We start from the raw sequence: 25,925 nt of genomic DNA, 5'->3' as shown, positions 1-25,925 counted from the left end.
TGCTGTGTGTAAAGGTGTGGTATATACCTCAGGAGGCGCGGCCTGGTGAGACTCCCTGCTGCTGTGTGTAAAGGTGTGGTATATACCTTAGGGGACGTGGCGTGGTGAGATTTCCTGCTGCTGTATGTAAAGGTGTGGTATATACCTCAGGAGGCGCGGCCTGGTGAGACTCCCTGCTGCTGTGTGTAAAGGTGTGGTATATACCTTAGGGGACGTGGCGTGGTGAGATTTCCTGCTGCTGTATGTAAAGGTGTGGTATATACCTCAGGAGGCGCGGCCTGGTGAGACTCCCTGCTGCTGTGTGTAAAGGTGTGGTATATACCTTAGGGGACGTGGCGTGGTGAGATTTCCTGCTGCTGTATGTAAAGGTGTGGTATATACCTCAGGAGGCGCGGCCTGGTGAGACTCCCTGCTGCTGTGTGTAAAGGTGTGGTATATACCTTAGGGGACGTGGCGTGGTGAGATTTCCTGCTGCTGTATGTAAAGGTGTGGTATATACCTCAGGAGGCGCGGCATGGTGAGACTCCCTGCTGCTGTGTGTAAAGGTGTGGTATATACCTCAGGGGGCGCGGCGTGGTGAGACTCCCTGCTGCTGTGTGTAAAGGTGTGGTATATACCTCAGGAGGCGCGGCCTGGTGAGACTCCGTGCTGCTGTGTGTAAAGGTGTGGTATATACCTCAGGAGGCGCGGCGTGGTGAGACTCCGTGCTGCTGTGTGTAAAGGTGTGGTATATACCTCAGGAGGCGCGGCGTGGTGAGACTCCGTGCTGCTGTGTGTAAAGGTGTGGTATATACCTCAGGAGGCGCGGCGTGGTGAGACTCCGTGCTGCTGTGTGTAAAGGTGTGGTATATACCTCAGGAGGCGCGGCGTGGTGAGACTCCGTGCTGCTGTGTGTAAAGGTGTGGTATATACCTCAGGAGGCGCGGCGTGGTGAGACTCCGTGCTGCTGTGTGTAAAGGTGTGGTATATACCTCAGGAGGCGCGGCGTGGTGAGACTCCGTGCTGCTGTGTGTAAAGGTGTGGTATATACCTCAGGAGGCGCGGCGTGGTGAGACTCCGTGCTGCTGTGTGTAAAGGTGTGGTATATGCTTCAGGAGGCGCAGTGTGGTGAGACTCCGTGCTGCTGTGTGTAAAGGTGTGGTATATACCTCAGGGGGTGTGGCGTGGTGAGACTCCCTGCTGCTGTGTGTAAAGGTGTGGTATATACCTCAGGGGGCGCGGCGTGGTGAGACTCCATGCTGCTGTGTGTAAAGGTGTGGTATATACCTCAGGAGGCGCGGCATGGTGAGACTTCCTGCTGCTGTGTGTAAAGGTGTGGTATATACCTCAGGAGGCGCAGCGTGGTGAGTATCACTTCAGCTGCCGCTCAGGCAGTGGCTGGTGGAATCTCTTGTTCCTCAAGCTGCCTTTGAGGAGACAGGAAGAGGGTTAATGTCTATAATGCCCACCAGAGCCAACTCAGCCAAGCTTCCTGCTACCAGGTAGGCAGCCTCCCACAGAGATTCAGGGGCTCTTGTGCCGGGCTGGGTCCTCCATCAATTTCATGTTCTTAAAAAGTGAGCGTGAGTGTATTCCGAAAGTTCTGAAATAGGCTTTGTGTGCCTTTCCAAAAAAAGTTAGAGGAATGGTGAGTTTGATTACATATTAGGCAGTTTCTGTGTCAGGAACAGTGGGCCACCAAGCGCTCTGTGCCCCATCCTTCCAACTTGGACATCCGTCAAGCCTGAACTCTTCCTAATGTGGAAGGTACTCCAGGAGCTCTTGAACTAATCGTTTTCAAATACATATTTTTTTCCAATGTTCAATGGTAAAACTACACTGAGATTGGCAGCAAATGAAATATTTTCATTGAGAGGACTGAGGAAGAAAGAGTGTGGAGGAAAGCACGCCACCTGCACGCATCACACACGGTACCTTCTTTAAAAGAACCACAGAAGTAATGCATGTGTATGATAAATTAAAACAAACTCAGTCCACACACCCTGAATCATACTTCCCAGAGATAGCTGCTGTTACTCGTTTGATATGTATCTGTCCAGATATCTTTCTCTGCCCATGTGTAGGGTGTGTATCTGTTTGTGTATCTGTGTTTCAGTGTGTGTGTCTGTGTTTGTGTGTGGGGTGTGTATCTGTGTTTCTGTGTATGTTTCTGTGTATGTGTATCTGTGTTTCTGTGCGTGTATCTGTGTTTCTGTGCATGTATCTGTGTTTCTGTGTATGTGTGTATATCTGTGTGTGTGTATCTGTGTGTATCTGTGTTTCTGTCTGTGTTATCTGTGTATCTGTGTTTCTGTATCTCTGTTTCTGTTGTGTTGTGTGTCTGTTTCTTTTGTGTGCATCCGTGTGTGTATCTTGTGTTTCTGTGTTATCTGTGGTGTGTGTCTGTTTCTGTGTGTATGTGTATGTGTGTTTCTGTGTATCTGTATTGTGTATGGTGTCTGTGTTTCTGTGGTGTGTGTATTATATCTGTGTTTTCTGTGTATCTGCTTGTGGTGGTCTGTGTTTCTGTGTGGTGCTATATATCTGTGTTTCTGTGTATCTGTTTCTGTGTGTATCTGTGTTTCTGTGTATCTGTGTATGTATCTGTGTGTGTGTGTGTTTCTTTGTGAGGGGTGTGTATCTGTGTGTGTCTGTGTTTCTATGTGAGGGGTGTGTATCTGTGTTTCTGTATATCTGTGTGTGTGCGTGTCTGTTTCTAGTAGTGTGTATCTTGTGTTTCTGGTATCTGTGTGTATATCTGGTGTATGTACCTGTGATCATCTGTGTGTGTCTGTGTTTCTGCGTGAGGTGTGTGTCATCTGTGGTGTGTTATCTGTGTGTCTGGTATCTTGTGTATTATATCTGTTGGGATTGTACCTGTGTGTGTATCTGTTTCTGTGTGTTATCTTGTGTCTGTGTGTTTGTTTCTGTGTCTCTGTGTGTGTATCCCGTGTGTCGTGTTTCTTTGGTATCTGTGTATAACTGGTGGATAGTACCTGTGTTGTGTATCTTGTGTTTCTGTGGTATCTGTGTGTATATCTGTGTATGTACCTGTGTATCTGTGTGTGTCTGTGTTTCTGCGTGAGGGGTGTGTATCTGTGTGTGTCTGTTTCTGTGTGAGGGGTGTGTATCTGTGTTTCTGTATATCTGTGTGTGTGTTTGTTTCTGTGTATCTGTGTCTCTGTGTGTGTATCTGTGGTGTGTATCTGTGTGTTTCTGTGATCTGTGTCATATATCTAGTGGATGTTACACTGGTGTGTATCTGTGTGTGTGTCTGTGTTTCTGTTGTATCTGTGTATATTTATTCTGTGGATGTTACCTGTGTGTGTATCTGTGTGTGCTTTGTCTGTGTTTTCATGTGTATCTGTTATATATCTGTGGATGGTATCTGTGTGTGTGTCTGTGTTTCTGTGTATTCTGTGATATATATCTGTGGATGTACCTGTGTGTGTATCTGTGTGTGGTGTCTGTGTTTCTGTTATCTGTTATATCTGTGGATGTACCTGTGTGTGTATCTGTGTGTGTGTCTGTGTTTCTGTGTATCTGTGTGTATATCTGTGGATGTACCTGTGTGTGTATCTGTGTGTGTGTCGTCTGTGTGTCTGTGGTTTCTGTGTCTCTGTGTGTGTGGTGTGTATCTGTGTGTCTGTGTATCTGTGTGTATATCTTGTGGACTGTACCTGGTGTGTATTCTGTTTCTGTGTGTATCGTACTGCTGTGTGTCTGTGTTTCTGTGTCGTCTGTGTATCTTTGTTTCTGTGTGTATCTGAGTTGTCTTGTTAACAAAAATACCCATTTTGCATCTTCTTCTCTACCTTTATTTTTAATTAATATTATATCGTGGCCATTATTTCATTTCTACGTATGAAGCTCAATGCCTTTCTCTCAAGTAGTCTAAGATATAGATGTAAGGAGGACTGTTTTCTAGTTACCATTTTGCCAGCAACTTTGAGCACCTTTCCTCACTGTGCTAGTATTTCTGTAGGAAACGTTCTGAAAATGGAACTGCTGGTTCAGAGAGTATGTATATTCTAAAACACTGAGCAAATGATACCCCCTCCCCAGCAGCCTGAGAGTCCATTGTCCCCACCCTCTCCACGAGCAGGACGGGATGGTGCTGCATGCAGTTCATTCTACCGATTTGGCCGGTGACAAAGATGGCGAGCCTGTTGGTGTTTGAGTGAGCAGTGCCGTCACCATCAGTCAAGGGCAGGCGTGCCTGTGTGCTTCCCCCTCCCCAGGATCACATGAGCAACGTGCTTCAAGGTCGAGGGTGGCTGGTGCCCCGGAGCTGGGCGCCGGGGCCGCCCCGAGCAGAGCCACTTTGTGCTGAGCATATGGAACCATGCAGGGCACACGAGGTGGCTCCCTCCATGCTGAATGGATGTTGTTTAGCGGCAGTTCTTCTATCAGGTGTTGTCTTTTCTTGTTCCTTTGTAGGTACTGTTTATATGTTGTTTTCAATCCTGTGTTTTCATGTATGATAGAAGTTAGATTCCAATCTGTCATTTGTCTTCTTAGAATTATCTTTTTATTTATTTTATTTTATTTTTCTTGAAACAGAACATCGCTCTGTTGCCCAGGCTGGACAACCTCTGCCTCCTGGGTTCAAGCGTTTCTCCCGCTTCAGCCTCCCAAGTAGCTGGGACTACAGGTGCCACCACCACACCTGGCTAAGTTTTATATTTTTAGTAGAGATAGGGTTTCACCATGTTGGTCAGGCTGATCTCGAACTCCTGACCTCTGCCCGCCTCAGCCTTCAAGTGCTGGGATTACAGGCGTGAGCCACCATGCCTGGCTAGAATTATCTTTTTATTTTTACCAAAGTAAATAAATGTACATTCACGTAGACCCCCAAGATGTTCATGACGGGAGAACGGCCGTCCCTGACTGCCTGTCTAGCCTGCGTTATTACAGCTTGTGTCACGTTCACAGCAGAACCAGAGTCCACCTGGGCTGCATTCACCTTGTAGAAATTTTTCCGGAAGTTGATCTTTTTTTTTTTTTCATTTGCTTAGTTTCACACCTGCCTGTTATTCAGGCCCACATTTCAGCATACTTAGGAGACTCTCCTCCGCACAGCAGGCCTCCTGGTGCGTCTGGCCCCACTGCCCAGTGTGTCTGAATGGTCTGCTCTCCCGGCCTGGCCCCCGCCTCCTCTCCCGGGCTCCGTGGCCTCCTTTCTGCGGCCTCCTTTGTGCTTGCTTTCCTCTGCCATCTTGGTCATGCATGTCTTCCAGTGGCTCTTGGAGAAGTCGTGCATGGAGCATGAGTTTTTGGAGTCCTCGTTACTGGTAAATATCGTTATCCTGTTACACCCTTGGTTGATCAGTTGGTTGGGGACGGAAGTCATTTCCTGCACGCTTTTCAGGTCATCATCTTGCCCTCAATGTGGCTGTTGCCGAGTACAAAACTGTTCTCAAGGCCGAGCCTTTGTCTCCAGAGCTCTGAAGCAGTTTGGGATCTCGCAGGTGGGGGATACTTGGCCTCCGTGTCCAGCTCCTCTTCAGATGGAGAAGTAGGTCTGGAGTTTCTGCTCATGATTTTCTCCACCCAGCTGATTCTCTCCTCTCCTGGCATTTTCAGCAATTTGTTGTAGGATCTTTGCACTCCCATTTTTCATCTTTTTATCCTTTTATTTCCCCTTCTGACAATTCTCAAGTTTTTCTCCAGCCCCTTCCTTCTGCACTTGCGTTTTTGTCCTCTTGTCTTTATCCTCTTTAATACTTCCTTTGGTGTCACTTTAGGATTTCAAGGCAGAGCAGCTGGAAGCAGTTACCTCCTCTCTGCAGCTCTGCCTGCGCACCCTGTCCCACAGCGATGTTGCATCTCTGCTTCTAAATCAATGGGTTCTTTCCTCGCTGGCTGCTGGACATTGCATCAGGCCCACAAAGATGCCACCCTCCACACTCGTGCCACGTGCACGCATTTCCCCTCTGTAAACCCGGCCGCTAAACAGTTAAAGCATTCTGGCTCTGAGAGCCACTTCACCTGCAGCTGACTCTCGCGATGTTTAAGTTGGGAGGAGCGAGCCTGTCTCCGTCAGAATTGCTTTTGGCAGAAGGATGAAGGCACCTGCTAGGCATTGGGCACTGTGTTGAATTTTAAGGTTGTGATTAGAATGTTGTGCCACCTTAATTAGTCATTTACTTGATTGGCTTCAGGAGAAACGATCTCACCTGCTCCGTGTTCCCTAAGGAGCAGACACTGCATTTGGAAGTGCAGTTGGCGCCCTTCCTGCCCTCACCCATACTTGGTGGGAGCGACTTTTCCATGAGGCCTCTGGCCTGATACTTTGGTTCTGTCAGTGTACCTGCAGCCCTCTTAGGAGTGGGATCCAGTTCCTGCAGTTCCTCTGCCTGGCCACGTCGTGCCTGGAATGAGTGGAAGACCCACAAGGGTGGTGAAGGGGCTGCTGCACTGAGCCGGTGCACGTGCAGCCTCCACCCTCACCGTCACCAGGTACCGGCTTACCTGCATCTTCCACTTTGGCTGCCTTTGGCAGAATTATTGGAGTTACAGGCATTGTGCAAGCTTTAAGACACATGCATTTGAAGGACTGAAATTGTAGGTCACTATGTCTTAAGTCAATCTATGAGACGCCCGGCCTGGAAGTAATGAGGGAGGGCAGGAAGCAGGAAGGCTGGCCACCCTGAAAGCAGGCAGTGAGCTGGTCCTTGTGGTGTGCAGCTCCCCCAGCTGCCTTCTGCCCCCTAGGCCTTCTCTGTTCTCCCCAGAAAGGCCACTTCATGTGCCCTGGGGAGGCTCCAGCATCCCCCTTCTCTCCTGGTCCACGTGCTGCTGCTCAGTCCCCTCCCCCAGCCCTGCATCCGAAGCCCTGCTTGTCTGATAGGTTCTGGGGGCAAGTCAGAGTGCTGAATAGCCCACGGGGCAGGGACGAGTGAAGGGCCCCAGCCTCACGCCATGCTGTCCTTGGCAGTGCTGGCATGGTGTCCTGGAGCCTCCCGGTCAGCTGCAGCCACCCTGGAGGCAGAGCCAACCAGGGACGTGCAGTCAGCTAGAATCAGGGAGGCCAGGCAGGTGTGCAGGCTGGGAGGCAGAGGATAAACAGGTGAGGGGACAGAAGAATTCCAGATGCTGAGAAGGCAGCTGTGAGGAAAACAGGGCAGTGGGGCTGTGATGGGGGCAGTGGGGCTGTGGGGGATCAGGGCAACCTTGGGGGGGTGTGGAGCAGAGGCCTGAGGAAGGGGAGGGGAGGGGAGCGGTGGGGTGAGGCAGCCGCCACGGGGCTCTCCGCGAGAGTCTCTTGCACAAGGAGTCTGGAGTGCCTGGCAGGGCTGCGGAGGATCTGCCGCCCGACTGATAACCTGGGGGCAGTGTGGTGACCCCCACAGGGCCTGGGGGAGGCCGTGCACTGGGCTGCAGTAGCACAGCCAGTCCATGGTGACCTGGAGTGACCACGTCATGCCTGCCTCCCGATGCCACATGTCCCACTCCATGTGGCAGGGCAGCCACCGAGGAAGGCCTTTGACACAGGGCCGGGGACCCTGTGCTCTTCTGTGGGCACACACAGCCCCTGCCTCTCAGAAGTGGCTCCTGCCCACCATGAGCGGCTCCTGTCCCAGGCCCGGGGAGTCCCTGCAGAGCCCATGTGGGTTTCAGTGGAGATGTGGTGGTGGGAGAAGAGGTGCTGTTTTCTTGCCTAGTCATCAGCTGGGTTTTTTGGCTTGGCTTTTTTTGTTGTGTTTTGTTTTTCGAATAATGGCAAGAAACCCAGCGTGGAAATAGAAGTGGAGCATGTGAATCTACGTTTGCCTCAGTCGGTTGTGTTAGGCACAGAAGTGTGCCCTGGTCAGTAAACCATGGAGAGGCCGGCTTGTGGCTGAACCCATCATCTGTCGTCATCTAGGTCCTCCGAGCCACAGCACAGAGGCCTCGCTCGCTGCAGAGCAGGCTGAGGCTCAGAGTCTGGCACCTGCTCACAGCGCCTCTGGTTTCTCTGGGAAGCCTGTTTTAGGGAGCTTGCTTCTCCCACATCCTTCTAAGACCTGCAGAAAAACTGTCCCTGACTGAAAGCCTTTTCCAGAGTGGGAAGGTCCTGGGCTGCCCGCGTGTCCCAAAGAGTGAAGTCACATGGGGCCTGGTCCCCGTCGCCCAGCCACGTCAGTCCTGCTTCCAGGAGAAACTCCATCTCCTTCCTTGTTGCTCTGGAAGCAGTGCACTTCCTGTTCCGGAAAGATTAAGAACGGCAGGAGTGCTGATTCTTATAAAGAGGTAAAATCTCCCAATTTGCAAATCTACAAGTGGTAGAACCTTGAAAGGAGCCAAGTAAAACCTCGGAACTCAAAGGCTTGTGTGACACACGTCTCCATGGTAGTATTCTTGGCGCTGTTCTGGACTCTGAAAGCCAATAACCTCTCCCGGCTGGGTTTGGGGATTTCTTTGCCTCCGGTTGCTGCCTTTACATCCCTGGTGCTTCCCAAGGCAGGCCCTGCGCGGAGGTTTGGGTTCCAGATGCAGATGGTTGGGAACCACCACGGGCTGGAAGATGCAGATTCGCAAATGGCTCTGTCCGCACAGTCAGAGCTATTCACAGAGACCGACCCACGCCCAGTACCTTCACCCTGTGGTCAGATGAAAGGTGAAGCTGGCACAGGTGTTGGGATGGGCTTTGCTGAGCCTCACCAGGTGGGAGTGGGGATAGCAGCCTCACGCTCTGGAGGCCTCACTGACTGACATAGCTGGGGCGATGCACAGGTGAGCAAAAAGTGTGCAACGTGGACACCATCCTCACATCCCTGGGCCCGGTGTCACATCCCTGTTTGTCAGTCTTTGTCTGGTTTTAGAGCAACACAGCTATAAAGATAGGGGTGTATTATCTAGAAGAGCATTAGTTATGAGACATCGCCATTAAGTGACTTCACACCTCAGCAACCTCCTGCCACGCCCAGAGAATCAGCTTGTCAGTCCTGGTTCCCATCTGCTGGAAACCGCAGTCGTGGCCGGATTCTGTAAAGATACTGCCAGCGCTTGCATAATGCTGTGGTCACAGAAATTTATCCAAAGCACCAGATACATTTTGTTCATTATTTGGGACTGATGAATGGGAGTTAGAATCCCCTGCTTTGTGTGTTCCCGTCGCTCTCCCCTGCAGCAACATGGCAGTGTTGAGTGAATATGTATTCCCCAGAGTGCATATTTTTAAAAAACCACCAACAGGATAACCTTGAGCCCAGTGGTATCTGCCTGGCTGTAATGATATCTCCTTTCCGTGCAGCTTCTGAACCGAATCTGAAATTACGGTCCAGGCTAAAGCAGAAAGTGGCCGAAAGACGGAGCAGCCCTCTGCTACGCAGGAAAGACGGGCCAGTGGTCACTGCTCTAAAAAAGCGTCCATTGGATGTCACAGGTATGTCAGCTGAGCAGGTACACTGCCCCACTGCCCTCTCTGCCAGGCCTTCCTACCCTAGGCGGTTTCTCTCGGGAGCCTCTGAACACCCACGTGTCTGCCTGATGCTATCAACCCCCAGTGCGGTCCTGTTCCCATGATGCTGGAAGTGCCAGGCCCAGGGGACCAGGCTTGATGACTCTAGCGTGTCTAAGCCAGGCCCCGTTCTCGGCGTTAGTGACTCAGAGCTGGTTCTAGCTGGGCTCAGGTACACGAGGGCCCCCAGCTTGGCACTGCGGGAGATCCATTCGGGAGCTTGAGTTGAGGTTTCTCTGAAGGTGGATCTTCACCAGTGCCGGCCTAGTAGTGCTGAACCGTGTTCCCTGCCCTGCTTTCCGCTGTCCCTGAGCAGTGTCTGAACCACCAGGACATTTAACACACCAGAGCACCTATCAACGGAGCAGGAGGGGAAGCGAGGAGTGAAGTTGCTTCGGCTTGACCCTAGGGACGTGTCACGGCTGTGGCCCCATCTAGTGGTGGACACGCGGAAGGACAAGGCTGGGCGGAGCGCCGTCCTGAAGGCTCAGCCGTCCCTCTTGAGGGCATATCCCCATCCAGAGCACCACCCACCCCCAACCACCACTAGGGTACACCCCCTCACCCACTGCTCCTGAAATCACAGCACCAGGATAAAGGGGCTGCTTGGGGACAGCCTGGATAGAGGGGAGGCAGTGGACATGTTTGCACAACAGAAAGCGTTCGATTTGAAGGCCAAGGCTCATGGTAGCTGGTCTGTGAAAGGCATAGTTCCATTGAGCAGGCTGTTGGCCTAGGGAAGCCTGGGAGGGGGCTCCTGGTACCATGCCCTGTGCGTGTGAGCGTTGGCATCGTGGACTCTGCTTCTGCAGCGAGGTGAGAGCCAGACCTCCCTGCTAAACACAGGGCCCTGCCTGTTTCTCGTGCCCTGTCCCCTGTCTACTTCAGGAGCTCTTAGCCCCAGTCTAAGGGTCTGGGTCTGGATATTTGTGGATTTCTATTAAAAAGTATCTGACACCTTCATGCCCGGGGGAACTCCATATTTGTCATTTCTGGTGCAGGTTTCTTTCCTCTGGCCGTTGTAGTACACACAGACCTTGTCTACAGCCATCAAGAAATGTTATAATCTAAAGTTTCACTAAGTCTAACTGACTGGGGAAGATTCAGTTCAAATGAGGAATCATGTAAGTTACAAGCTTGCAAACTCCAATCATGTAAGTTACAAGCTTGCAAACTCCAGTCATGTAAGTTACAAGCTTGCAAACTCCAGTGCAGCCTTTTTTCTACCAGCAGTGCCTTGCTTGGCCAGCTGTAATGGACCCGTGAACCGTTGCATTTTGTTTTTTTTTTTAAGTGTGCAGCGGATGAGACAGAGTCTTCAGCAAGCTTCTTCTGAGTGTTAAAGCTGGTGTTCTTGTTGTCACCCAGTGACTACCGAGAACTGTTTTTGAGTCAGCACTGGGCTTGGCACAAAAATAGTGAGACAGAGCTTGTGATCTAATTTGAGCAAGCAGCACATCACACGTGAGACCGTCCAGGAGTCATGCGTGACAGGGCCTGATCAGTGCTGAGCTCACCCAGGAGTCATGTGTGACAGAGCGTGATCAGTGCTGATCTCACCCAGGAGTCATGCATGACAGGGCGTGATCAGTGCGAAACTCACCCAGGAGTCATGTGTGACAGGGCGTGATCAGTGCTGACCTCACCCAGGAGTCATGAGTGACAGGGCGTGTTCAGTGCTGAGCTCACCCAGGAGCCATGCGTGGCAGGGCGTGATCATTGCTGAGCTGTGGCGTAGAGAGAGCCCATGCTGAGGGACCTAGGGGCTGGGAGATCAGCACAAGCCACGCTGAGCCAGCAGAGCTCTGCAGAAGGTGGCATTTGCACTGGGACTTGGCAGGTGAGTGGGGCTGGGGCAGAGAGGCAGAGGGTTGTGCATTTCCTGGCCAGCACTGGCACCAGGGAGCTGCTACCGTGGGGAGGCTGCTCTGAGTGGAGCCGATTTTCAGAAGACAGGTATTCGGCAGGGTGGTCCCACACGGAGCGGTGGAGGCAGTTGCGGTTCTTGGCAGATAGAGAGCCAGGTGGATACTCTGCTTTTTCTCAGTCACTAATTAAATGGATATCTAGTGTAGAGCACAAAGAAGAAAATGCGTTCCCATATGCACTCTGTCCAGAGTGAATCCTGCTCACCCTGCACGCCTTCCTGCAGCCCGTGTTCTGCGCCATCCTCAGAGCTGAGTTCTCTCACTTTGCACGCCTTCCCGCAGCCCGTGTTCTGCGCCTTCCTCACCGCTGAGTTCTCACCATCTTCCTGCCCCATCCTGCATCCTCCACTCAATTTCAGCCACACGCATTTTGTGCACCTCCAGTGGTGTTCCCGTTTTGCTGATCTAAATAATACTATGAAGATTATGCATTTATATGAATTTTCTGAGACCTATTCAGGAAGTAGAATGCAAAAAAAAAAAAAAAAAATTAACCTCATTGAGTTAAAAGTGGGTGGAAAGTTACACGTATAATTTTTACCGTCCCCAAAAGTTGTCTGGACTCCCCAGGCACATGCGTGAGGGTGTTTATCTGATGACACAGCTGGGAGGCGCCCGTTTCAAGGAAGATCTGCTGGATCTTGGTGTATAGCTGGAGACAGGTTGGCATCAGAGAGCAGGGGTCTAGGGTGGGTCACGGTGGGCTTCAGGTGGGGCAGAGGTGGGAGAGTTGGAGGGGACTAGAGAAGGCGGGTCCTGCTTTCTTGAGTGAAATGCAAACACTGGCTCAGCCCAGGTGGCATTCTCAGAATGCCCACTCACAGTGCAAATAACATGGCCTCGGCAGCCAGAGAAGCCTACCTCTGGTGTTGGTGTCTGGTGGAAGTGAGAGGGTGAGAGGACCAGGGAGAGAAAGAGGAGGGGACAGGGTCGGGACCCGGTCCTGTATTCGTGCTCAGTGCCCAGGACAGTGAGCTGACCCCACACTCATTTGAGCTCCAAGAGCCACGAGGAGCAGCTGGTGTAGGGCTTCTGGGTGGACAAAGTGGTTTGCCCTTGAGAGGTTTAGACTGCCCTGCTGTCAAGGGCAAGATGTACCCAGCGTGTTCCTGGGTGGGCAGCGTGGTCAACAGAGGAGGCGCGCCTTCACCGTCCAGCTGGGTTAACTCTGGTATGCAGACAACCTTGACGGCTCCCTCAAGCCTTGTGGCCCGGGACGAGTGATGTTGCTGCTCCGTGCCTCGATCTCCTCTTCTGTGAAACAGGGTCATCCTTCCTCAAACAGTGACTGAGAGATGGATGAGCTAATAAAGGCAGTGTTTGGAATCAGGTCTGCCAGGTTGGGGGAGCTGTGGGTGTCTTTTCCTGTCCCCCCACCCTCCTCATCCTCCTCACTGTGGCTCAGGGCTATATTTGCAGAGTCACCACCTCCAGCAGGCGTGGATACCATGTGAGTCAGCATGAGTGGGCGCCTGCATCCTCGTGGGCTCCAGGAGGACCCGGGCAGCAAGCAGACCATGGAGGAGGCTTTGCTGGGGACGGTTCCTTTCAGGGGCTACTTGGGGAAAATGTCCCTTAACCTCCCCTCCACGACCCCCACCATGCCCCTTCCTTCTGACCTATATGTGCTGCGCGTATGGGTTGGGGTGAGATTCTGAGCACCCGGAGTCATTGCTGAACAGCAGACGCCTGGAGTTCTCGAGGCAAATAGGTCACGTTATGTTTTCTTCGGAAAGCTTTAACCAGATGATGCCATTGTTAAAATGCCATTAAACTAAACATCATATGACAAGCCAAACAAATCCTTGCATGAATATCAAGAGCCGCAGTGGCCTCCCACGGTGGATGTGTGTGCCCGAAATAACAGCAGGCCCCTTCAGAGGTGAAGGGATCTTTGGATTGGATGTGGCTCCTTTTGGAAGTCACATTCAGTCAGAGCGGAATCTGGTCTCATTAACCAGGGTCAAGCCACGCAGATGGTTAAAGATCCCCTAAGACTGTCCGAGCATGTGTTTTTCAGTAGCACTGATAGATCTCAGGAGACACTGGCTATATTTTCCCCTGGATGCTTGCTGCTATGTAGGGAAAATGAGAGGATTCAGCCCAGAGTCAACACTAATGGTAGGTTGCTTTATTTTGAACGAAGCTTTTTATAGTGAGCACAGGAAAGCTGACCTTTTGCTTTTCAAAGTCACTTAGCTTCTGCATTTCCTGGTCTTCTGTTGTTAGGTTACTAATAAGTGTTTAAGGATTTATCTTTTTGGTGTGTAAAATGGTCTTGAAAATCAAATGAGGTATAAAATTGGTAACGTGCATGTCCTAGAAAAAGTGAAGTCAGTGGCCAAACTAGAAAATCAGAAATCAGCATCATACTTTCTTTTTTGAAACCATGGCCATGTTCTTTTTGTTGGGACCTCTGCCTGTCGCAAGCTAACAAGCAGGTCCATGGAAGGCACCGAGCATTCGGGCCACAGGTCAGCGGGGCCCTCCCTCCGCGTGGCCCTCCCTCCACGTGGCCCTCCCTCCACGTGGCCCTCTCTCCGCGTGGAGTAACACTCACCACGGTATTTCTGCCTCTGCAGACTCCGCGTGCAGCAGCGCCCCAGGCTCCGGACCCAGCTCACCCAACAACAGCTCCGGGAGCGTCAGCGCAGAGAACGGCATCGCGCCCGCCGTCCCCAGCATCCCGGCGGAGGTCAGTGCCAGGCGTTTGTCCTGTGTCCCATGGCGAGAGTCGGACTTGGGACAGATGGGCTCGAAATGACTCCACTTTGCACTTGCCCTTCACTCTTCACCTTCCAGTTTGGGGTGAGGGAAAGTGGCCTGTGAACCTTCCTGAAAAGGACGCAATTGGAGGTTGCTTAACCCTCCTGCCTTCCTCTCATCACAGACATCTCCTTGTATTTTGAACACACTCGTTCCAGGCACGTCGGGGACAGCCCTGAGCCTGGTCCTTTCTCCTGACCTCTTCCAGAGCAGATGTCCCTAGACGGTGTCACAGCACAAGCCCACACGTGGCAGGTGCTCTAGGTAAACAGGACCCTGCTGCCCGGCTCACCGCGGTCGCCAGTGTCTGAGGGTGGCTGAGAAGCCATGGGCACATGGGCATAGTTGACTTTAAGTGAGACTTAAAATTTTTTATTTCGTATTGAGAAATACACAACGCAATGTTGGCCAACAAACCACGTGTCAGGGCCGACTGGAGCGTCACCCGTGGTCAGCACGGCAGGGCCGGCCAAAGCCACAGAGCGGGGAGCTTTTCCAGGCATCTCAGACCGCAGAGCTCAGCACCCCGGTCCCCTGCCTTCATCAGACCCCAAGTGGTGCCACAGGCTGGGAAGCACGTTGGCAAACTAAAGAGGAGTCAGGGGACGCCTGGAGTCCCTGGGTGGGAAGGATGTCGGAGACGCAGGAGCCGAGCGGCAAGGCAGGGAGGAGTGGTGCCCAGGCTGACAGGGTCACACCCTGACCACACCCAGAGGTTTTCCAGGGCAGCAGGTCCCAGGACCTCCCTCTGTGTATCTTGAGCTCCTTCGCGCGCACACGTGTCTCGAGCGCCTTGTGCCAGGCCCAGGGACGGTGCCAGGCCCAGGGACGGAGCCAGGCAGGCGGCAAGGACCCGCCCCCCCTCCACACAATGCCCCACTGAGGAGGAGAGGCCACCTCCAGAGCACGGGGAAGAGGAGAGAGGCAGAGAGAGGCAGTCCCATGGGCTGAGTGGTGCCCTGGGCCTGGGTCAGCCTGACCGTGGGGCAGGGTGGGAGGGGGAGGCTTTGGCAGTGAGTTTTCTGATGAGTTGAGCTGGAAATGCTGTCTGCTTCGCGGGGCACAGTTCTACTGAGTGGGAGGTTCCTTCCGAATTCTCTCCAACTTACAGAAGGCTGTAATTTATTAAATATAGTTATTGACTTTCCTTCTTAAATATTTAGAAATGAATCCTGCCCTTCCAGAGGATTGGCAAATCTTAGCTGGGATACAGAGGCATGAGTGTTTAGCATTTTCATTTCAAATTTCAAGACCGTTTATGTATAAACATTTTTAGAGACTAGAATTACTGCTAGGAATGAATTTTGCACTTTGCCTCCAGGCTGCTTAATCCCCATTTTCTCTTATTCTTTTTACTTCATACATCGATTTCTTTTATTACCTGTCTTCAGCCTGCCAGCTTCAGTACTTATTTAGATGATTAGAAGTTTTAACAGTCCTCTGTATGGCTGTGGTCATAGCTGAGGTCTACCAGTAATAAGCCTTATAATGCAACCTAGAAATTACTTCCTGCCCTGTGAGGTTAACACTGGTTGCATCTTGTTGATTGTGGTCCTAGATACACGTTTTTATTTAAAATAGGGCACTTGTGTACATGGTAGTTAATACTGGAACAGTACCTTGTTTGGGTGGGTCTCCGTCATTCCAGTTCTGTTAATTTTTATAAATCGTGATATGTAAATGAAGCTACTGGAAATTAATAGAACGTGTAGAAGGAGTTGCAGGAAATACCGAGAGGTGCCATTGTTCATGTCCCACATCAGACGTTCATTAGAGTGGGCAGGGGCAGCCTTTGCATGTTGGATCACACCCAGGCACCCTTTCTGGGTTTCAGTATCGCTAGAGTTGGACAGGTCTCTGAGAACGCCCGTGCTTCACAGCCAGGGGCTGGTTCTCCGTTCCCACGTGGTGCAGAGGCTAGTGAGCCTGCCCATCAGAACGGGCATCTTGAGTGGATGGGGGCATGGCGGGAGCAGGGGCCTGCCAGCCTGGCTCTCAGCACTGCCTTTTCTGTTCACCCTGGGGCCCCCAGAAACACTACTGTACCTTGAAGGCCCCCCGGACCCAGGGAAACCCAGTGTGCCGGGCACCTCCTCCTTTCCAGGGCCAGAGAAGCCCAGTGTGCCGGGCACCTCCTCCTCTGCAGGGCCAGGGAAGCCCAGTGTGCCGGGCACCTCCTCCTCTGCAGGGCCAGGGAAGCCCAGTGTGCCGGGCACCTCCTCCTCTGCAGGGCCAGGGAAGCCCAGTGTGCCGGGCACCTCCTCCTCTGCAGGGCCAGGGAAGCCCAGTGTGCCGGGCACCTCCTCCTCTGCAGGGCCAGGGAAGCCCAGTGTGCCATCCAGGTACTTGAAGGGACAGCTCCTGTGGCCGCTGCTCCTGTTATTTACATGCGTGCCTTGATGCTCCGACTTCAGGCCCGCGGACTTTGCCTCTGAACACGTCCTAGGGTGAGGTCCGGGGGGCTCCAGCCTCCCGCAGGGCTCAGCCCCGAGACAGCAGATGGCAGAGCGCCCTGCGATTTCTCAAGTGGACCAGTCGGCCTCTCCAAGGAACAAATTCTCAGAAGGCTCCTTTAGTTCCAGAAATGGGCTTAAAAAGAACCAAAAAAACAAACAAACAAAAAAAACCTTGCTTACAAAGGAAATAGAAACTTTGCAAACATTAGAACATCTCCTTATTTTGTTCCCAAATGATAACAACACAAGCACACTTGTGCTTTCCTGGAAATCACAAGCATTTTCTCTACAGCATAACTTACTGGTAATTCTTTAACTTTTGACAAAAAAAAAAATTGTCTAGGAAAAATGTTTTTCTCAGTAGCCCTTTAATCATTACTTACACAGTGTAATATGTGAGCAAATCTAAAGTGAGTTGCAGGGTTTCCTCTGGGGCGAAGTGCGCTGTGAATTTGCTCCTAAGTGAGAAGGCTGGACTTCCTGTTCTGTAGGAACAACCTGAGTGTAAGTGTTTGTCAGGAGAAGTATTTATTCATGTCCCCACGGGCCACTCATGTTTTTTGGGAAATGTCTCTTCAGATCCTTTGCTAACTTTTATATGGGCTGCTTTGGGCTTTGCTGGTGAATTGCTGGAGTTCCCCGCATATTCTGGATACTCTTCCCTTGTCGGATGAATAACTTGCACGTTTCCCCTTTCCGCAGGTCATCTCTTCACTCTGGTGATTTTTTTCCTTTGCTGTGCAGAAGCTTTTTAGCTGAGCAGAGTCCCAGTTGTCTGTTTTCGTTTTTGTTGCCTGTGCTTTTGAGGTCTTAGTCATAAATCTTCCACAATAGGCAAGAGGCAGAATCAACCCCAGTGTCCTTCAGTGGATGAATAGTCAGAGAAAATGTGGTGCTGTACACAGTGGAGTACTATGCAGCCATCAGAAAGGATGGAATCCTGACATTTGCAGCAACACAGATGGAACTAGAGGCCTTCATGTTAAGTGAACTAAGCCAGGGACAGAAAGACAAACATTGCATTTTCTCGTTCATCTGGGGGAGCTAAAAAAGTTGCTGTTGTGGAGATAGACAGTATAATGGAATCTGTTTATTCGTTGTTAATGTTAGTTTCTGGCAAGGAGATTTTTATCTGCCAAACCCCACTAACTAGCATGATTACATCAACATTTATTCATTGTCTGTTTGCCCATTCATTCAGCAGACATCCCTTGAGTAGCTACTGTGTAGGGGATATAGTGGTGATAAACTAATGTCCTTTTTAGCAAAACACATTCATTCTACAAGCAAAAAGATGTTAAATATCACAGCAGTTCAAGTCCTTGGAGACTGTTGCTGCTGACCCTTCGTGTGTGGCCTTCTAATCCTTACTCCTGGCTTATGTTTGCTTTACCCAAGCCCATTCTTTAAAAGTTACATGATCTATAACCTGTTTTTCTAACTTAATGTATCATAAACAAGTGTCCAAGTAATCACCCAAGATTGTTCTTAACCCCCAGAGCGTCGGGATGTGCGACGCCCTCCGTTATGTTAACACCAAGGTGCTGGGGAAGCCACATTGCTCTGCACTGCCTGCTGGGTGCTCAGCCCCACGGCCGAGGCTTCATGGGCATCAGAGCTTCTCCTAATTTCTTAACGTTGCACCCCAAGAGTGGAGCTCTAGGATCCAAGGTTAGACTGATTCTGAAGGCCTTTGCCGTAGACTGCCAAATTGTCCTGCAGAAAGGATGCCGCTCACTGATCTGTAGTCCACCCAACAGCGTTTGCAGTTCCTCTAGGCCAAGGTAGTATTATCATTTTTCCAAAATGTTTGCCACATTTTTGGGTTTCAAAATACGTTTCCAGATGAGCATAATGTGTTTTCCTGAACGTCTTCCGCTTCCTGAGCTCTGCCGTCACTGGTCTTCACCGCGCGCTTTTCTCACTGTTAGTCATTTGATTTGCAAGCTCTCTGTGCTGACCCTCATCTGCCTCATACGTGGTCGGTATTGTTGTCATCATTGCCTGCCTTTCATAGAAGCAGTTGTTTTATGATTTTATTTTTAATTTGTGTGGGTACATAATGTACATATTTATGGGGTACGTGAGATGTTTTGATACAGGCCTGCAATGCGTAATTGTCACGTCATGCAAAGTGTGGGGTGCCCGTCCTCTCAAGCCTTTATCCTTTGTGTAACAATCCAGTCATACCCTTCTAGTTATTGTTAAATGTACAATTAAATGTTATTTCCTTTTTGGTTTCTGCTTTTCTTGTTGTCTGGAAAGACATGGCCAACTACAAAAAGGCATTGTAAGGAATATTATCCTAGAAACTGCAGAACGGCATTGGAAACTGTATTACCCTAGATTTCCTTCTGACTATTCTGTGGTAAATAATCAAACTGAGTAGAAATCAACACGATGGTGCTGGACGAGGTGACAGAAGAACTCGTATCGCGGGGAGGAAACTGGAGCCGTGAATTGGGCTTTCATGTTGTGGTGCGTGTTGAAATCTCATGTTCTCGTTGCTGTATCATTTGCTACACGTATGTTTGCACTCATACATCAGAATTCAGTGCAGGCTGCCACAGGTGTTTTCATCATGGTTTTTCTTGGTGTAAATTGCGGATGTTTGGCCGTAACAGACCGTGACAGTCATCGTGTGTTCTGTCCCCAGACGAGTTTGGCACACAGACTTGTGACGCGAGAAGGCTCGGCCGCTCCACTTCCCCTCTACACGTCGCCGTCCCTGCCCAACATCACGCTGGGCCTGCCTGCCACCGGCCCTGCTGCTGTAAGTCAGCCCCCGTGGGTCCGTGTGGCGTGGGGTGGCGGTGATGGGCCCTTCCACCCCAGCATCCCCGGCTGTGCTTTCCAGGGCACGGCGGGCCAGCGGGATGCCGAGAGACTCGCCCTTCCCACCCTCCAGCAGCGGCTCTCCCTTTTCCCTGGCACCCACCTCACTCCCTACCTGAGCACCTCGCCCTTGGAGCGGGACGGAGGGGCAGCGCACAGCCCTCTTCTGCAGCACATGGTCTTACTGGAGCAGCCGCCGGCACAAGCGCCGCTCGTCACAGGTGAGCACAGATGGGCCTGGGTGCAGCCAGGCTCTGAGGCTACCCGTGCTCTGGATGGCGCCCGGCCCTCGCCTTCCTTTGGAGGAGACGAAGGCACACCTGTCCCACCCCCACAGTTCCCAAACACACATCCCCGTCACGTAATGTAGCTGCCGTGACTGCAGTGAAGATCCACGCCTCACTCCCAGAGTCAGGTAGATGGAGTGGAAGCGAAGTCACCTCCCCTTTCTCACCTTTTGGGAGAGGCCACTGGCTCTTGCAGTTTGGGTTTCTGTCTGGACCAAGCTGAGCCAGCACTGGAAGCCCAGAACTGACTCTTGTGGTCAGTTGGTGTTAGCAGAACTTTTACAAATGTGCACTGTCTGGGGGTGTGGTTACATTTAGAAAAATACAATTTAGAGAAAAATGGGAACTTCCTTATGAAATTACATAGCAACAGCAATGTGAAAGTGTCACTTAAGAAATGAGGGAGCACCGGCCGGGCGTGGTGACTCACACCTGTAACCCCAGCAGTTTGGGAGGCCGAGGCAGGTGGATCTCCTGAGGTCAGGAGTTCAAGACCAGCCTGACTAACATGGTGAAACCCTGTCTCTACTAAAAATACAAAAATTAGCTGGGCATGGTGGGGCACACCTATAACCCCAGCTACTCGGGAGGCTGAGGCAGGAGAATCGCTTGAAACCGGAAGGCAGAGGTTGCAGTGAGCCAAGATGGTGCTACTGCACTCCAGCCTGGGCGACAGAGTGAGACTCTGTCTCAAAAATAAATGAATAAATAAATAAATAAATAAATAAATAAATAAGGGAGCCTCTACCTACCTCCTTGCCATGCAGGTCATGATTATACATCTTCATAGCTTTGGGTTTGGCTTCCTGGAAATCTGTTGTTGCCAATGCAAAGCTGAAATACCCTCAGAGCTGCCCCTGTGAAACTCTGGCAGTGAACTTGGTGAGCACTCGGGTTTGGCATGTTGTAGGAGGCTGTGCTGCAGGATGCGTGGGACTGAGGGCTGGCTTGGGTGGGCTTGGGTGTCTGGCTTGACTAGTCTGGTGGATTTTGGTGTTCTCTTGTTTTGTGCTGCCCATGTGTCTCTGTTTAGACAGAGAGGATTCTTTCTTATTCTTTCTTTGCCCAGAAGCCACATGGGGCAATCTTTGTTTTTATGTCTGAGCCCCTTTCTGTTTGTTTCTCCAGAAGCTTGAATTCGTGTCCCTGCCTGTCTAGAGCAAAGGAGCCCGTGGTGTAACGAGGGAGGGGGCAACCCTCACAGTGCCTCTCTGAGCTCCAGCCACGGTGGCAGGCACGGGGATCTCTCTGGAGGAATGTATCTGAGATTGCGTCTGAGTCTCTTAGATGCTGTAGAGCAGCTAGCATGAGGGGGGGTAGTGAACGGCACCTGAGTTTCTCTCTCGTATCTTTTAAAAACGTAAAATATGCCTGATCTTTCAGGATTCCTGGGATTCACTTCGTCAGAGATGTTTCTGTTTGTCACTCATCTTCTTTCCTTCTCTAAATCAGTGTATGATGCGTAATTAAGTAATATGCGTAATCTTGTATATCAGGTGTTTGGAAAACAGCCTTTTTGATAGAACCTGAATATCGAGTTTGCATGGATCTCACCTCTCTGAGAAATGTGCTGAACCCGGCATTGCTTCTTCCCTGTGTATAGTCAGTCCTCTTTTCCTCCCAGGTGCAACTTGCTCATTGGCATGGGGACCTGCCCACAGTGCCCTCCCCAGGCCCTGTAGTGCCAGGGGGCCCATGCATGGCTGCCCAGCTTGCTCTGGCTTTGCTTTATACCTGTGCCCAGCAAGCCTCTCCAGTCCCGTGCCGCCACCTCCAAAACTCTGCAAGCCCCTTCCTCCTGCATGGCCTCCCCAGGTTGCCAGCGGCTCATCCTGCAAACCCCCTGGCTGGGAGCCTCAGAGCCAGTGTCCCGTGTACAGCATAGTCCCAGCTTTCTCCTGCTCCGTGACCCTGGGAAGCCACTCGTGCGCTGTGCGCCTTGTTTTCCCATCTGGGAAGCGGGGACACTAGGCGGTCTGCCCCGTGCGCCTGCTGAGGGTTAAGTGGGCTGTGCACTCATATGCCCCGGCAGGTGTTGGCGGCGTTGCCTTGTTCTTCTTCGAAACCTGCCACCTCCCATACTCTCTCACTGCCCCAGCCAGCCCCGTCTGTCCTCAGTGCCTCAGGACCCTCCCCCAGCCCCGCCATGAATAAGGCCCTCATTTGGAACCCGCTGGGATTGCCCCATCCTCTTGTGGGAAGAAGCCTCCTGCACAGGTTCCTGCCCCTCCAGTCTGTCCTTCTGCAGCCACCGGACTCTCCTTGAAGGCCTGGAGGCCCCCACGCTGTCTAGAGCAGTACTAGACAGGTCAGGAGCCACCAGCCACGGGGAGCTGCCAATAGAAAGTCAGAATTAGAATTCAGTGGCCAATAGAAAGTCAGAGTTAGAATTCGGTTTGCCAGGTGCGGTGGCTCATGCCTATAATCCCAGCACTTTGGGAGGCTGAGGTGGGCGGATCACAAGGTCAGGAGATCAAGACCATCCTGGCTAACACGGTGAAACCCTGTCTCTACTAAAATTAAAAAAAAAAAAAAAAAAAAATACCCGGGCGTGGTGGCAGGTGCCTTAAGTCGCAGCTACTCCAGAGGCTGAGGTAGGAAAATGGCCTGAACCCAGGAAGCGGAGGTTGCAGTGAGCCAAGATCACGCCACTGCACTCCAGCCTGGGTGACAGAGTGAGACTCCATCTCAATAAAAAAAAAAAAAAAAAGAATTAGAATTCAGTTTCTAGTCACATGTGCACCACATCCAGTGCACAGCCACAGTGCCCGCGAATGTTCTCATTGTCACAGAAGGTCCTGGCAGGGCGGCACTGGCCTGGAGTGAAGTCCCAGCTTGTGAGCAGGAACTCCAGCCTTGTTCTGCAAGTCTCGTTTCTCTTCCCTAGTCCAGCACAGCAGCCAGGCCAGCCAGCTCAATGCTGGACCAGGCCGCAGCCGGCCCCCAGAGCCAAGGCTCTTTCCCAGGGCCCTTTCCCCATCAGGCATGGTTCATCCACCCTCATCCCAGGCCTCCAGCCCTGCCCCAGCCCTGCTTTGTTGCTCCGTCCCTGGACCACGCTGCGTCTTCATGTCCGTGTTCTGCCCTTTCCTGTAGTTTTTGATGAACTCCTGCTTGAGTTGGTCTCTGGACAGCAGTGCCTGTGTTTTCCTGGCCCACAGACAGACCCACCTTCTCGCGGGCAGTCATGGTGCATAGATGAATAGGATATCAAAGCTGGAACAGCCTCCAGTCACAAATGCTTTGAAACAAAGGCCTCTGTGGGTGAGGTCACCAGCGGAGACCAGAGGGGTGAGCCGTGGTCCAGGGTCTCCCGGAGCTGCCTCCTACATGCCACATACCTCCAGTCAGTCCCTTTACACACCGCTCCGGGCAGCTGCTCGGCAGTCACAGGCTTGGCGTGCCTCTTCTATATCCCTGTTTATGTGCTGCTCCCGTGGTCACTGTGGACTCAGATCTTTGCAGAGTGGCTGGTACATTCTCAGAGGTTAGTGTCTGCATAACCAGCTGAGGCGGGGAGTGGAGCTCAGGAGCCCATTCCTGGCTGAGAAGGAGAGTGTGCAGAGCCCTGTGCTGCTGCTTTACTTGGACACAAAACTGTAGGCATGATCATTGCCTGGGCAGCCCAGCTAAGTCCTCTGTGGTGCTCGTGTGGCTGAGAAGCAGGACTTTGAGAACCGTGTAACCTGCTGTCAGGACCCGAGAGACAGGGCCCCCAAGACCCAGGAGGATCTTGGTAGTGCAGCTTGTGGAGGAGAATGCTGGAGACCGGGGCTGTGCCACAGGTGGGCCTAGGGAAGGCTTCTCGGAGAAGTGGCATCAGAGCTGAGATCTCAGTAGGAGCCTGCAGGCGGAGAGGGAAGGGCCCAGGTAGAGGGAGATGTGTGTGCCTGCTGAAGGTTACCTTGTCACAGATCTTTCTAGTATCCTGGCCACACAGAGCCTGCCACCAGCGTCTTAAGGCTACTGCCTTCCTGAACTGCCAGTGGAGATCCACCGTCCTGCGGTCACACGCTGAGTGGAGGGTGTCCCTGGCTTCTGTGTTAGCAATTGCGTGCTACCGTTTAGGCCTGATTTCACCCGAAAACAGCGAGTCCCAGGAAGGGCTTGAGCACAGCTGGCCGTGGTTCATGTCCCATAACTGGCACACGAGGCTGTGGTCCTCAGCCCTGGCCTGGCCTCAGCTCCATCCCCAGAAGCTCAGACAGACACTGATTGGTCCAAGTGGGTCCAGAGCACGCAGATTGTTCCTTGGGCGGCCAGGATTACAAACGGTGAGTCAGATGTAACTGTTGCCTGATTTACTTCTCAATGGAAGGATTTTAAAGAATTTCACAGAAAAAAAGCAATGGAAATACACCAGATGGACTTTTAAGGACTCAGGCACCCTGAATTGTTCATCTCATGTGAATTCATCGCTTAAACAGGTTCCCAGTGTGCGAAGACCAACTCTTCAAATCTGGGTCTGGAACTTGAGAGCAACCCAGTCTTTCGCTTTCTTTTTTCTTAAATCCCCATACCTGGTGGGGTGTGTCTAAGTGATGCGTTTGCAAACTCACTAATTAGTTTGGGTATTGCTGAGCAGGGTGTGCTAAAACTTAGACCCTGGTTGACTGGGTGCATTCCAGGGTGCGCCCTCAGGAACTGTCATTGCAGTTATTGTGATTGCGTGTTAGAGTGTGGACTTCCAGGGAAGCTGGCCCCCCAGCACAGTTCAGGCTCAGCGCCAAGTCCCTCCAGGAGGAGCAGGAGCCAGCAGCCATAGGGACACAGCCGTCCAGCGCCAAGAACCAGGGTCAGCTGTTGCTCCTGCACTGGACACACGGAGGGGCTTCTGCCAGTGCTCTGGGCAGAAGGAGCAGAAGCTGGGAAAACCCTGGCTAAGGTGCCCAGTGGAGGAGCCCAGAGCAAGGGGCCACTGGGACCACAAGAACCAGGCTCTGCCCCACACCCCACCCAGCACCACACAGCCAGCCCCTGCAGTTGGGTCACCGACCACAGAATTGTATCCTGATGGACTAGGATTTTATGCTCGAAAGTCCCTGACAGTGTATTCTGAAGACCACATCATGGTCTGTCATCAGAAGCTCTTGTTAATGATCTCAGGGATCCAAACTGGAAACCACCCAGCCAGCAAATCACATTGGTCTGCAGAGGCCAGGGCACCGCTTTTCAGGATACCCACGGGTAAGGTGTCCCCGTGTGTGGCGGCCCTGGGGTTTGCACCCTAGAGGCAGTGGAGTGAAATTCTGAGTGGGCGAGATAGGCTGAGAGAGAGTGAGGGGCTGGCCCCTGGGGAGTGCAACTGGAAAAGGAACAGGGCCAGTCTGCACAGGGGTCTCTGCTCACGCCAGTTCTGAAAGTGAAGCCCTGTTCCCATGGGGCACAGGCCTGTGTCCCAGAGTGAAGCTGGTGGCCTGGGAAATCCCTGGGCCCATGCGGAGGGTGGCGGGAGGCAGAGACCTGGACGAAAAGGGGCTGGGGGGCACTGTGCAGCCCCCAGTCACACTGCTGGCTCGAGTCACTTGTTCCTTATCATGTGTCACGCCGGAAAGCTGAATCCTATGAAATTGGCATGTCCTTCTCCTCCTCTGCAGAGGGTCAGGCCTGGGCAGGGGACTGTGTAGCTCATCACCGCCTCCACCCCTGAATGGTATGCACACTAAGGCTTTGGGGGAAAACTATGCTAAGGAAAATGTCTTTCAGCTTCCTATTGCTTTCTGAGAAGAGACCTTTTCAGCAACTACGTAGCCTTTGCATCCCCTGAAGGCAGCTTCGTGTGACTGACTTCCTTATTTCTTCCATGAAATCGTTCAATCCCACGTAACACCCACATCAACAATTGATAAATTCTGAAATGCCTTTTTTTTTTCTTTTTACTTTTTTTTTTTAAGACCGAGTCTCGTTCTGTCACGCAGGCTGTAGTGCATTGGCATGATCTGGGCTCACTGCAACCTTGCCTTCCAGGTTCAAGCGATTCTCCTGCCTCAGCCTCCTGAGTAGCTAGAATTACAGGCGTGTGCCACCATGAGCAGCTAATTTTTGTATTTTTAGTAGAGACGGGGTTTCACCATGTTGGCCAGGCTGGCCTCAGGTGATCCACCCACCTCGGCCTCCCGAAGTGCTGGGATTACAGCCACCGCGCCCAGCCTGAAATGCCCTCTTTAAGATGCTTTACTTTTTTCTTTTTTTAACCTTTTCAGGGAATGGTTCTGACATAATACGCACA

General features: G+C 51.8%; 1 protein-coding gene across 11 annotated transcripts in view; it reads left to right on the top strand.

Moving 5' to 3' along the window:
- HDAC4 (histone deacetylase 4) overlaps window positions 1–25,925 on the top strand; it is a 356,361-nt gene that overhangs the window by 252,725 nt on the left and 77,711 nt on the right. For all 11 annotated transcript variants that reach the window (XM_017875573.1, XM_017875571.1, XM_017875572.1 and 8 more), the window contains 4 exons: window positions 9,218–9,349; window positions 13,935–14,047; window positions 19,231–19,347; window positions 19,432–19,630. In XM_017875573.1, coding sequence (XP_017731062.1) covers window positions 9,218–9,349; window positions 13,935–14,047; window positions 19,231–19,347; window positions 19,432–19,630 — 561 coding nt within the window. The remainder of the gene's footprint in view (window positions 1–9,217; window positions 9,350–13,934; window positions 14,048–19,230; window positions 19,348–19,431; window positions 19,631–25,925) is intronic.

The sequence above is a fragment of the Rhinopithecus bieti genome, unplaced genomic scaffold (genome assembly GCF_001698545.2).
Source record: "Rhinopithecus bieti isolate Rb0 unplaced genomic scaffold, ASM169854v2 scaffold_7884, whole genome shotgun sequence".
NCBI lineage: Eukaryota > Metazoa > Chordata > Mammalia > Primates > Cercopithecidae > Rhinopithecus > Rhinopithecus bieti.
The sequence above is the reverse complement of the archived record's forward strand: the minus strand, read 5'-3'. Positions and strand labels throughout refer to the sequence as shown.